The 14391-nt window shown below is 37.0% G+C and overlaps 1 protein-coding gene across 2 annotated transcripts in view; it reads right to left on the bottom strand.

Annotated features, from left to right (window-relative positions):
- Positions 1 to 14391, bottom strand: part of LOC131071192 (protein TIC 56, chloroplastic) — a 111416-nt gene that overhangs the window by 68247 nt on the left and 28778 nt on the right. Inside the window, exons 2-3 of one of the 2 annotated variants that reach the window (XM_058006910.2) lie at positions 8453 to 8650; positions 7733 to 8015 (exon numbers count right to left, since the gene is read on the bottom strand). In XM_058006910.2, coding sequence (XP_057862893.2) covers positions 7733 to 8015; positions 8453 to 8650 — 481 coding nt within the window. The remainder of the gene's footprint in view (positions 1 to 7732; positions 8016 to 8452; positions 8651 to 14391) is intronic. The other variant, XM_058006911.2, reaches the window with a different exon arrangement.

Here is a 14391-nt window from a genome sequence, read left to right as displayed (position 1 = left end):
TGAATTGAAGCTTCTCCTCATGATCTTCAAATTCGGATAAATCCTTTTCCTCCACGAATTGAAGATCATTTTCTTCAAGTGCAATGAGCACTCTAAACTTCCATGAGGTGAAATTAGATGCGCATTCAAGCCTATCTTCGACTTTAAGACCGTTCAACATTTTTGAGTCTTAGAGATATTGCTCGACGGAGAGAGAGAGGAGAGAATACTTAGAAGTTGTAGAGAATCTGATCACGATCTTCTTTCACTGTGGCTCTGATACCATGTTAAATTTAAGTGATCAGATTATAGCAGAAACAAAATTCTCAGTTATATTTAATCAGGTCTAAATATGATTTACAAAGAATGGCTTCACTACTTGAAGCTTTGTACACACAATAATATACCACACAAGGTGATATGATAATCGAACTGTAGAATTCAGTAATAAACTCGATCTACTGAATGTATGTTGGACCCGATTCTTCTTGCTGTAGGATGAATGCTCTTTAACCTGCCAGATTCAATGAACACGATCTGCTTATATATTTTCAACTGCTGAAGAATGAATCGGATTGCTGTAGAAGATAACTTGATCTGCAAGGGAATACACGATATGCTTAGTGTGTTGTGGATGAATATTATCGATGCCTTACATATACCCGAACATAGGTTCCTCCAACCATCACGACTCCTCAAGAAGATCGGCTTTTCCTTTTAGCGGCATACCTTTTCATAAGTGATGATATATATATATATATATATATATATATATCTTATGTTAGAGTGTTAAAATGCTCCCGATTTTATTATCAAGGATGGCAAGATTAACACATAATTAATAAATAAAGGCAAGTCGATATAGTTAAATTGTCTAAGGCCGATAGGCCACTTAGACAATTTAGTTGACCATGTCGGCCATGAAGGAGACGATCGACGCTATTACATTAACAACTAACGGTTCATTAGAAATTGCAAAAAAATTTAAAAATTCCAATTTGGGACATCAAAGCAATGCTCTTGCCAACCTGAAGGGAAAGTTAACATTTTGATGCAAATTTCATCACATGGAAAAAGAAAAAATGAAGACATTTAGAATCCTTATCAGAAACGTTTTAGACTTTGCACAATATAAATAACCAGATGAATCAGTTTTCCAGTCTAGTGAAACAAAAGAACAAAAGGGCAAATAAAGGAAGATTGTTTGTAATAATCAATCTATGACTAGTCCCACTCCCAATCTGTTTCAATTGAGGTTCTTACAAAAAGTAGTACACATGAAGAGCCCAAGTGAATCGACTATAGGAGCAATTTTTATTAACTTCAAGGCTCTCACCTAATTTAGAAGAGCACAAAAGAAAGATCCTATTCAAGAGGCATGGTAGAGTAGAGTGACAAAGATGAATACAAACTTCTTCGATTATTATGATAAGAAGTCTAACATTTACAAATCTTACATCACCTTTGAAGAATCATCGAAGATATTCCAAGAAAACAAAAATATAGGAAAGATGAGGAAGTTGGAGGAAAAAATCAGAACCAAGGCCTCAGGAAACTGACCAAAGGATTACATCTCTAAAATCTTCAGTGTTCCATTATAAGACATCTTCCAACCAACAGAAAAGAGTTATCTTATTACAAAAAAGAAAGATGATAGCAGAAATGAACTTGGAAGAACAAAATATTGCTTCTCATGCAAAGAACTTTGAGGACCAAACCATAGATGCTAGAGCAAAAGACAAGTTCATTGTGTGGAGGTGATATCAAAGGAAAATGATGGAACCCAAAATTGTGATGATGTAGCATGTGAAAAGAAAAAAATCAAAGCTACAAGAAATTGAGAAGCAAACTTTGGAAGAATCCATCATACAGGTGGAAGGTATGGAATTTGATGTAAAAAATGATATCCAAGTGATTTCTATGATTGCAAACCATCAAAATATTTACCTTAATAGAGAGGAGAATATCACTTGTTGAACGCATAAGAGAAAAAGATGTTCTTCAAAAAGAACCTATCAATCTTCAAATTATTGAATTCAATTACAGTGATTTTCAAAATGTATGCAAAAACAAAATTAAAGAGAATCATTTTCAATTTCCAGCATTATTATAATTTATATGTAATGTTAATTTGTGCAGTTCACTGCCAGATTTATAATTCATAATTGTTCTAGATGACTTGCTGCCAAAACCAGTTTCAATGTGTTGTGACAATTACACATATCGCCCCATTGCAAATGGGGACACCCACTTTTTCGCTTTCTAGGTTAGTTGTTTTAGCTTAACCGCTGGGCAAATAAAGGAAGATCGTTTGTAATAATCAGTCTATGACTGGTCCCACTCCCAATCTTTTTCAATTGAGGTTCTTATAAAAAGTAGTACACATAAAGAGCCCAAGTGGATCGACTATAGGAGCAATTTTTATTAACTTCAAAGCTCTCACCTAATTTAGAAGAGCACAAAAGAAAGATCATATTCAAGAGGCACGGTAGAGTAGAGTGACAAAGATGAATACAAACTTCTTCGATGAATATGACATGAAGTCTAACATTTACAAATCTTACGTCACCTTTGAAGAATCATCGAAGATATTCCAAGAAAACAAAAATAGAGGAAAGATGAGGAAGTTGGAGGAAAAAATCAGAACCAAGGCCTCAGGAAACTGACAAAAGGATTACATCTCTAAAATCTTCAGTGTTCCATGATAAGACATCTTCCAACCAACAGAAAACAGTTATCTTATTACAAGAAAGAAAGATGATAGCAGAAATGAACTTAGAAGAACAAAATATTGCTTCTGATGCAAAGAACTTTGAGGATCAAACCATAGATGCTAGAGCAAAAGACAAGTTCACTGTGTGGAGGTGATATCAAACGAAAAGTCAAAGAAGTCAAAAGAAGAGCCAAAAAGGAAAATGATGGAACCCAAAATTGTGATGATGTAGCGTGTGAAAAGAAAAAAATCTAAGCTACAAGAAATTGAGAAGCAAACTTTGGAAGAATCCATCATACAGGTGGAAGGTATGGAATTTGATGTAAAAAATGATATCCTAGTGATTTCTATGATTGCAAATCATCAGAATATTTATCTTAATAGAGAGGAGAATATCACTTGTTGAATGCATAAGAGAAAAAGATGTTCTTCAAAAAGAACCTATCAATCTTCAAATTATTGAATTCAATTACAGTGATTTTCAAAATGTATGCAAAAACAAAATTAAAGAGAATCATTTTCAATTTCCAGCATTATTATAATTTATGTGATGTTAATTTGTGCAGTTCACTGCCAGATTTATAATTCGTAATTGTTCTAGATGACTTGCTGCCAAAACCAGTTTCAAATTGTTGTGACGTTTTCACATATCGCCCCATTGCAAATGGGGACACCCACTTTTTCGCTTTCTAGGTTAGTTGTCTTAGCTTAACCGCTGGTAGTTGTAGAGTCTTTTGCTATTAGCCTTAGCGTTGAGGAAGTATAGTTGAACAAGAGGCCAGGGGGAAATCAAGTTAGATCTCTCTCTTTTGGATGGGGTGAAGACAGTCAATTATCGAGGATTTTGGAATAAATGACTCATCTTTTACTTGCAAGGCTAGGGATGAAATGCTAAATTTGACTAAATATAGGAAAATTTCCTTTGATCTTCAATAGCACTAACAGTCACTTCCTTCGACCTCATAGAGGCCTCAATCAACATCGAAAACCTTTTGATCAAGAATAAGCTCTTGAGTCTTTAGCATGTCATCTCTTGCAAATTTGAATGAGTAGGGTCAATGTCGTCATCAATCTGATTGATCAAAGCCTATCGTGGCAAAACATTGAATAGAAGAGGTCAAGTTGAACGAGGATAGAAGGAAGTTTGATGAAGGAGTCCCTTAGATCAAGTTCCATCAACTATGCAAAGCCTCCTTCGCCATCCAAGTGGTATGATTGCACTTCATTGAGAGGCAGGTTGCAAGGGCAAAATTTGGCTAAGTACATGAAAATTTCCATTACCCCTTCCTAGGAGCGAATTCCACTTTCATTGCTCCTCAATAGGAGTGAAGTCTACTTCATTTGCTCCACTTTAGAAGCGAACTTCCTCCCCTCACCTTCTAAAACCCACTTTGATCATCATATGATGCCCTTTGTTAAGCAATGAACTCAATTCTCAACCAGCAACCTTGAATTTGACTGAGTATGAGGTCATTTCCTTTGCTCCTTATTAGGAGCGAATTTGTCTTCCTTTGCTCTTTCCTATGAGCAACTTTGGCTTCCTTTGCATACTTAAGGGCGATTTGATAAACTTCAACTAATGCAACCTCGTTTTGATCATTGAAGGGGTCAAATTCATCACGATTTTGATAAGGAAAGGATGGAGATGATGATTTAAAGTCACTTCCTTTGCTCCTCAATAGGAGCGAAGTGCACTTCCATTGCTCCTCAATTGAAGCGAACTTGCCTTCCTTTGCTCCTCCATGAGAGCGAAATTGCTTCTAAGGCCTTCCTTGAAGGTAATTTGATGCATCTACACACATGGAGAGCAAAACCCCAAGACTAAGTTGATGAAAAGAAAGCAAAATGATGAAACCAAGTTAAGTGGCGAATTTAGTGTACTTCCTTTGCTCCTCAATTGGAGCAAATTCACTTCTATTGCTCCTCAATTGGAGCAAATTTCCTTTGCTCCTTAGCGGAAGTGAACTTCCTTTGCCACTTTGGAGGAACGAATTTCCCTTTTTGCGCATTGAAAGAGATCAATTGATGGAAAACTTGATGAAAACTGCTAGAGATAGCAATTTGAAATCACTTCCTTTGCTCCTTCTTAGGAGCGAATTTCACTTCCTTTGCTCCCTTATAGAAGCGAATTTGACTTCCTTTGCCCCTTCTTAGGAGCGAAGTCACTCCCTTTGCATACTCGATGGCGATTTGATGAATTTCAACTAATGGAAAAAAAAGTCTTAAAGCATTTCTAATGCCTTCACCTTACATAGAACCTCACCTTTGCCCATTGAAAGGATCCATTTGACAGAATGAAGCTGAAAATCTGAACCTTCAGTCACTTCCTTTGCTCTCCCTTTGAAGCGAATTTGACTTCCTTTGCTCCCTCTTTGGAGCGAAATGGCTTCCAAGGCTCATTGAATATAATTTGACACATTTCCACGCATGAAGAATAAGAAACTTAAGGCATGAATTGATGAAAAAGGACAAGTTGATGAAAAAGTGGCTAAGAGCAGGCTGGATGGTGATTCGAAGTGCACTTCCATTGCTCCATCTTAAGAGTGAAGTGCACTTCCTTTGCTCCATCTTTGGAGCGACCTACCCTAAAAATGCACCTATCCAACCTGCAACACATAAAAAATCAAAGGGTTTGTAAAGGTTATATATCATGTGTGTTTGATACCATATTTGTTTTGTTTTGCAGATGTGAGAGGATGATGATGCAAATTGCAAAGCAAAACCTTGAAAGAATAAGAGAAGGAGGATTGAAAGACCCACACCACCATGCAACTTCCAGGGGAAAACTTCATCGGCAAGCACAAGGGTATCAAGGAAGGTGACTACACAAGAAGGATTCACTTATACAAGAACATGATCCACACATCCAAGGATGTGGATGAAAGAATCAACAACATGAAGGGAATCACAAAGAAAGAATTCCAAAGGAGTGAAGAAGCAGTTATGACATCAAGGGTTCATTCCAAGGCAATATCAAGATTCAAGACTAAGAGGAAGTCAACATATATACCTTGCACCTTCGTGGCTTTCAGCATTGAGACATTCAAGAGGATAGTTTCAGAAGAGTTAAGCAAAGTTAAAAGATCAGCTTGAACAACATGATATAATTTGGAAATACGCCTTCATCATCATCACTATTGAAGCTTGAGATGTTGAGTATCAAGAGATATTACCCAAGACATCAATATTCATTCATGATGACATATCAAGTACAAGCAAATTGAGGTGGCATCCTAGTCACTACTCCATCAATAAAAAGGTTCTACATCAGCATGTCCAGATGCGATGCACTTGACTCACCCATAGGGACACGAACTCCAATGTACCTACCCTCACTAAATATTGGTCAAATATTCTAGAGAAGACATGTGTCCAAATGTTGTAATTATTTCATTGGCCAGAAGAGTTTGTTCCAACATCTTGTAATCTTGGCCATTGATCTGAAATCAATCCTAGCAATTCATTTGTACAGGGAGCACTATAAAAAGCTTCTCCCTCTCAATGGTAAGGGTTAATGGTGAATAGTGAATAGTTAATAGTAAATAGGAGATTAATAGCAAATAAGTAGATAGCAGCTAGAGTAGAGTAGGAGTAAAAGGCAAAAATTGTTTCCAAAGTTGTATATAAACTTCCTTTTCATTGAAGTTATGGTGGAATGTGTTGTTTCTTTATAAGTGCATGGTTTCTTGTTGGATCTTCATGTTGGATAATAAATAATTAGATGAATGAAAGGAATTGTGAATGATTAATGATGAAATTCATATATCCATACCACTGGCGATTTGCTGATTGTAAGTTCGCCTTGTGTGGTCGACTGAAACTCTCAATGAGCTTAACTTCAATTGCTACTCGCCTCATTGACATGCACCGTCTTGATGGTGTCTATGCCGTTGGTAGTGATTTGAATTTTGTGAACATCACTTTGCTCTCCTTAGAAGATTGCACTAGCTTTGTGGAGTTGTTCTTTGATGGCGAAGCGGAGCTTGGTTGAATTTCACTCAATCATTCATTGTCTCTTGCATTCTTAGGATTAGATTAGACCCCTCAAACCCTACGTCTTTTGCCCTTTTTTATTCTCCATCCAATTAGTTAGAATCTAAGTTGCATCAATTCAAGCATTCAATCACTCAACATAAGGCCCCTTGGAGTAACAGCAATCACAACGACCAACAGAGCTTATCCACAAGTCATGCCCTGACATTAAGAACCTTGGAGTCTTCCACTTGATCACATTGTTTAGCATTTGGAAGGACTTTACTCAAGAGAGGATAAGATACTTTTGGGTATTTTATTTTGTGTTTGATTATGCCTCTAAAACACATCAACACAATCATTTTCAATTTTAATTTGTAAATCATCTAGGATACAAGAAGGTGGAGACTAGAAGACTTGCCACAAAAATATGCATATGTTTACTTCCAAATTTTATCATAATTTGCCATATTAAATTATGCAGCTTGCCACCAACAATCATTTCATTATAATATTATTCTAATCCCTTCACCGTATGCTCTCACCTTGCCCACATTGGGATCTCAATGATTAAAAAATTATTTAATCTCTTGCATTGTTTATTGGAAATTGCAAAAATCAGAAAATTTCCAATTTGTGAGACTACAAAATCCTACAACTAAATATAACCTAATATATAATAATCTAATTTTAAAAAACCAAATTCTTACCATTGATAATTCTAAGAAAATTACTATTATATATGATATCATAACAATTCCAAATTACATATTAAACCCTATAACTAAATATAACCAATCGCATGTATCTTTTTTTTCTTCATTTTTTCCTGTATAACCACTAAATATCTACAGATGCACAACCAAACGTTTATATAAAGAAAATATGTTTCTATGTAAACCCACAAATATGAACAGTTATACTGCACGGTATCATCTGCTATGCATACAAAAGACAAAATCAGCAAAAACTGGACCACCAGGTACGTGAATAGATAAACTCCGAGGTGAGATTGAAGGGACAAGCAAATAGAAATGAAATTTAAAGCCATAGGGCAAGGAAACAAACCTTTGCTGGTAGGAAACATATTTGTTAGGCATAGTGTCCCTTTCTATGAGTGGGGTAAGCTCTGCACCACTGGCCCAAAGAAACAATGTATGGCTTGGAATCATTTGCCCTGGCAAGACTCCACAATTCTGCCTCATTGCAGCTTTTTCTCGCTCCTTGCTTTCAATTCCTTCCTTCTGAAGCTGTTTAAATGTCTTTATTTCACGGCCTTTAGATGGGAGCCACAAAGGCAATCGCATTCCCAGTTTGTGGCATAACGCTGTTCCTGCTGCTGCTAATTTGACTAACAAAAAAAAGAAAAACAATAAATAAGAATATTCATGTAACAAAAAATATTGATGTTATAAAAGGCCAAAAATTATTGTGCGCTAAACATAAATCCATCCCAGCATGGATAAAGGAAATGGAAGGCAATAGTACTAAACATGTTCCTAAAATACATCTAGGGATGGAAATGTGGCATAAATGTACTAATTTTTAATTACAAATAAGACACAGAGAGATAATCCATATGCAAAAATTGTCTTTATAAGGATAAAACAGAAAAGAAGAACAAACGAGGGTATTCCAGTGAATTGGCTAAGATTAAAGACTAAGGTAGATAATACAATAACTTATTTGCAAGGAAAACAAACTTGGATTCCATATGGAAAACTCAATGTCCTCTTTATTTAAAGGTAAAACTACAAATCATAAGAAAGCAGGATTGTGAAAACCCACCATCAAATGTGTTTACTGCCGATTCCAAGCCATATACCATACCAATCGGTGTCCATTCATCCATGTCATCTCCCAAGACAAAAGTATCCTTATCAACAATAGCACCAGCCAATGCAGTTCTAAGGGTAATTAGTTCCATAGGCCCCCTGGTACGCCCTAGACGGTCCTTGTAGTACCAACTACCATACCTCTGTGCAACTGTTGAATATCAAGAAGAAATTTTAAGTTTGCAATAAACTCTCCCAATAAACTACAAACAAAAATGCTTAATATTTAGCATATTTCAGTATAGAGACCGAGCACCATTCTGATATAAAATAAGAATAATCATGGATACTTCTGCTGTGTAGTTAAACATTTCCTAACAGAAGCAATAATTTTGATGATGCTTAAAAAAAATTAACTGAATTATGCTTTGAAACAACATCCATGCAACCCACACAACAGTGCATCAAGAAGTTGCTTTGATTTGAATTTTTCAACAAGCCCCAGTGCCAACCCAACTAATAAGGTGGTGAATCTAGGCTGTGGTCTTGTGGGCAATTAAGTGACCATCAACATATTGTTTATAACCAACAAAGTATGCTAGTATGAAAACCCAATCACTACTAAGATATGCAAATTCATTTTCCACAAGAACAGAGTTTTGAAGAGAAAACAACGATGAATCTTGAAAAATGTGACAAGACTGTTTTATTAAGCTCAACAATTCCATGCTTCGCTAATTTAAAAACAAACCCTTACTTTGATCTTTGATGAAGAAATGACAGCAACTGAATCCCAAAGAAAAAATAATGCCTGAACTATATTTGCTATTTTGGCAATAAAGTAGCTAGGAATTAATAGAATCCAAATACAGCATACAAGATCTATCAACCAGAAATGAATCTCTGGAATATTTGCAAACTAAAAGAGCGAGAGAAATGAACACATGAAGGATTAGATTAAACTACCATGACATGAAAAGAAAATATGTGAGACAGATCTTCCAACGATTCCATATAAGAAAGAAGCATGGCAATTATAGAAAAAGAAAATTGAAGAGGATAGATAACGAATAAATTTGATAATATGGAAAGGTCGAAAGGTACAATAACCCTCAATAGCATCATTATTGACCTCCAAAAGAATAATTTCATCCTAGGGTAAAAATTTAAATCCAAAATACAAGCCTCTGAATACAACAAAATTCTGAAAAGAAACTGTTTTCTATGTTCCACAGTGTTTCCAGGACAAGAACAGCAAGTGACAGCACGATGCATTTTGACGATAGCGGTATACGTACATACGTACGTATGTATGTTATGTACATACGTATTGTTGATGTGTTTTTTATGCACATGCGAACATAGAATAAAATACCAAGGTATCTTATCCTCTCTTGAACAAAGTTATTCGAATGCTGAAGATTTGCCCAAGGATCAATCGAAATAACTTCAAGGTTCTTATATGTAGAGTCTCTACGTGTGGATAAGCTCTTGTGGTATGATGTGATTATGCCGGAATCACAAGGGGACTTACGTTTGTATGCCTGAACGTTTAATCTGCTGGAACTTGAGTCCTAACTACTCACCAGGGAGAATAAAGAAATAGCAAAAGGTGTAGGGTTTAGAGAGTCTAGTCTAAAACCTAGAATGTCAGAAGATGGATGAATGACTAGTTGGAGTCCTACTGGGCTAGGTCCCACCATCAAACTGAACAATTCGACACCAGCTCAGTGCAATCTTCTAAGGGAACTTTGAAGATGTTCAAATCGTTACACCATCAAACACTGATCACCATTCAAGTTAATGCATGAACAATAGACGCATAACAATTCGAAATTAAGATCATTCAATGCTAGTTGACCACGCAGGGCGCCCTTACAATCAGTAAGAGGCTAGTGGTTTGGACTGGGCAGATTCCAAGCGAGTGCATTCAACAATTTTTCTCCATTCAATCTAATTATCTACCATCTAAAATGAAGATTAAACAAGAAACCATGCATATTGCAAAGAAACAACACACTTCAACATAACTTCAATGAAAATGGAGTTCATTTACAATCAAGGCAACAATTTCTTGCCTTCTCTTCCTAATCTACTCTAATTGCTATTTATTCTCTATTGATCAGTAGCTATTCTAACCTCTATTTACTAACTATTCACCTACTATTAACCTTTACAAATACAGAGCCAAAGCTTTATATAGAGAGCTCTTTACATTTCAATGGCTCTGATTGATTTACAATCAATGGCTAGGATTACAAGATGAAAACCCTAATTAGGGTTTGTTACAACGAACTCTCTTAGCCAATGAGAAAATTACATTTCATGTGTGGACCAATAGGAAACCGAGGTAGGTGCATCGAAGTTTGTGCCATCACAGGTGAGTCAGGTACATTAAATCTGGACATGCTGATGTGGACCTATCTGACTAGAGGAACAGTGACTGGGATGCCACCTTGTCTTGCGTTTGTGTTTGGTCAGGGAACTTTGTATCTCTTGATATTCGATGAGAAGCTTAACTTTGATTAACTCTTCTGAAACTATCTGCCTCTTCAACATACCCTTGCACTAACTTTGGTGGATCCTCCTTCGTCCTTGATGTACCTGATGAATGATGTACCTCTCCTTGACTCTCTTGTGTTTGATGAAGCTTCTTCACGGACAAGTCACTCCTTCTTCTCTGGTAGCATATCTATCTTTGAAGTGTTTGTAAGATCCTTCTTCTGATATCTTGTGATCTCCTTGAGGATAGTTCTAACACTTGAAGTCCTTTGATTTTAGCAACACCTTGGGTACCTTCTCATTCATCGAAGGCATCCTTGATGATGATGAAACGTGAAGAGGTCACCATTGTCCTAGCCTGATCTTCCTCCAACTTGATTTTATTGATCTGCAAAAAAACAAAAGATGGTCTCAAGCACTTATGATATATTCATCCTAACATGATATTTCTCACTTCAAACCATTAACAAGAAGGCATTAGGATCAATTTGCTCTGGACCCTCTAGAAGGACAGGCCCTATAATGAAATTCGCTCTGGACCCTCTCCAAGGACAGGCCCTATAATGAAATTCACTCTGGACCCTCTCCAAGGACAGGACCTATAATAAAATTCGCTCAAGGGCCTAGGCAAAACACTAGACCTCCTAAGAATTTTGCTCTGGACCCACTGGAAGGGTCAGGAGCGAAATTGGCATTTTTGGACAAATTTTTTACACTTTGTGACCACAACTCACTCAAATGCATGCCTAAGGATGCCTCTAAGTTCAATCAACCTCAATCAACGTTAGGCTTGATACAAAATTGAGAGCAAAAGGAGGTTTCAAGAGAATTCGCTGTGGACCCTTTGGAAGGGTCAGGAGCGAAATTTGTCATTTAGTCTCAATTCCATCATTTCCTTTGCTCCAATCCACTTCTCAAGGCAAGTATACATCAATCCCCTCTCAACCATGCCTTAGGAACCAAGATTTCAACCCCAAACAAGGAGCAAAATAGAGTTTTAGGATATTTCGCTTTGGACCCTTTGGAAGGGTCAAGAGCAAAATTCTTCCTTTGACACCATTCATCTTCCATTCATCATTACTTTGCCTTGAACTCAATTTTTCAAACCTCCTTCTATCAGCATCAAGTCAATTCGCCCTCAATTTAGCTTAAAACAAAATCTTTTGGGTGCATTAGGCAAAATAGGGAGTCCTCCTAGGAATTTCGCTTTGGACCCTTTGGAAGGGTCGAGAGCTTAGAAGAAATTCGCTCTAGACCCTTCGGAAGGGTCAGGAGCGAAACTTGCTTTTCTAAACTCTACTCACACTCAACTTGCCTTGGACTTGGAACTTTTGAATCCTTTCCTTGCCCTGCATGACCACCATTCAATGTTTCCAATGGAAGGGTCAGGAGCGAAACTTGCTTTTCTAAACTCTACTCACACTCAACTTGCCTTGGACTTGGAACTTTTGAATCCTTTCCTTGCCCTGCATGACCACCATTCAATGTTTCTAATGAGGAAATAGGTCCTTTGGAGAATTTCGCTCTGGACCCTTTGAAAGGGTCAAGAGCTTAGATGAAATTCGCTCTGGACCCTTCGGAAGAGTCAGGAGCGAAATTTGCTTTCTTGGTCAAATTCCTAACTCTTTGGAGGTCCAAGGGCATTCTTCTAGGTCCCAAATCACTTTAAGTCATTAATCTTCCCTTAATCACACCATAGGAACAAAGAGTTCAACCCAAACAAGGAGCAAATAGGTGTTTTAAAAAATTTGCTCCTCTCCCTTTGGAAGGGTCAGGAGTTTTTGCCCAAATTCTCCATTTCTTCATGTTCCAAGTGTATTTATCTTCTTCAAAGACGCCATGTGAGCAAGGTTTGTGATGCAAATTAGGACCAAGAAGGGAGCTATAAGGAAATTCGCTTTGGACCCTTTGGAAGGGTCAAGAGCGAATTTGAGGAATTAGTCTTAGATATCATCCAAACACTCAAACTTCATCCTCATTCACATTGTTCTCACCTTAGGACATGCTAACAAATACCTTAAGGAAGTGCCTAGTCAAAATGTTGAATCAAAAGTGCATCTTAACAATTTTGCTTAGGTACCTTTGGAAGGACAGGACCTAAAGAATTCGCTCATGTTCCTTTGGAAGGGTCAGGAGCGAATTTGGTATTTTACTCAAATTCCTCATGGTTTATGATCAAAATTTTCCCAGCTTAATGCCTAAGGTCAGGTCTGAGTTCATTTCTCTTTAGTTGATGCTTTGAAGCAGGAATTTAGCTTGATTGAAAGGCAAGAGGGGGAGTCCTGACAACACTGTGACTCAAACGACTAACACTTCACTCGCATCCTAGACTTGACTCAATGGCATAGGTCTCAAAAGCCAAGGCTAGACTCCTAGCATGATACAAAGACCTCCTCAAACTCAATCAAGACTCAACCCTAGAAACAAGACCTAGGCCTAACCAAGGGGAAGGTTTCAACAAAGACCCTGGCCTGGACCACCTACTGACCCACTTCAATTCAAGCAGACCTTGCTATCCTAATGATCTCTCTGGCAACTCCCTAATGCAAAGATTAATAATCAAGAACCTAAAAGACTAAGCAAAGAAAACCAACCCTAGAAAGCAAAAAGTAGGGGTTCCCATTTGCAATGGGGCAATGTGTGAATACGTCACAACACGTATATATATATATATATAGAAACTAGAAAAGATAAGTCACATACAAATTTGATAGAATTGAAAGCTTGAAAAGTACAGTGATACTCAATGGCATCACTACTATCCTCCAAAAGAATAATTTCATCCTTGTGTTAAAAAATATAATCTAAAATGCAAGTAAGCTCTTGAGTACAATGAAATTCTGAAAAGACAAGCATTGTTTTCTTTGTTCCACAATGTTTCACAGACAGGAACAGAAAGGGGCAGCAAAAGTTTTTAGGACGGCATCATATATATAATGAACTTTGATGGCACTACCCAAAGCAATCCATGTGAATCCAGTACAAGATGAGTAATAAGAGACTGGATAGGGAGAACAGTTTGGGCTACGTCAAGAGAGCTCACTCATGGGACCAACAAGAAGGTTGAAGCACAGGCTATATCACTTGGCCTGCAAGTTTGCACAAAGCAAGGAAAAAGTGACATATAAATACATATGTAGAAGAAGATTCTATGGTGATAATATGCAATCAAAAACAAAAACACCACAAGCCGGAAGATCAAAAACATCATGGAACAAATGTGGAAGAAGCTAAGCTCAATGAAATCATATTCAATACAGCACATTTTTTGGGAATGTAATAAACTTGCAGATACATTAGCAAACTATGCATTCTATCATATAGAGAATGAAATTATTGAAAGGACTTAGTGAAGGACCATGCAAATAAATAAGTACTAAACAAAACACGAAAAGGCATTTGATAGGCACTTAGCCATTCCATTGGGAGATTCTAAACAAAACCTTAACA

This window comes from Cryptomeria japonica, chromosome 7 (genome assembly GCF_030272615.1).
Source record: "Cryptomeria japonica chromosome 7, Sugi_1.0, whole genome shotgun sequence".
Classification (NCBI taxonomy): domain Eukaryota; kingdom Viridiplantae; phylum Streptophyta; class Pinopsida; order Cupressales; family Cupressaceae; genus Cryptomeria; species Cryptomeria japonica.
The sequence above is the reverse complement of the archived record's forward strand: the minus strand, read 5'-3'. Positions and strand labels throughout refer to the sequence as shown.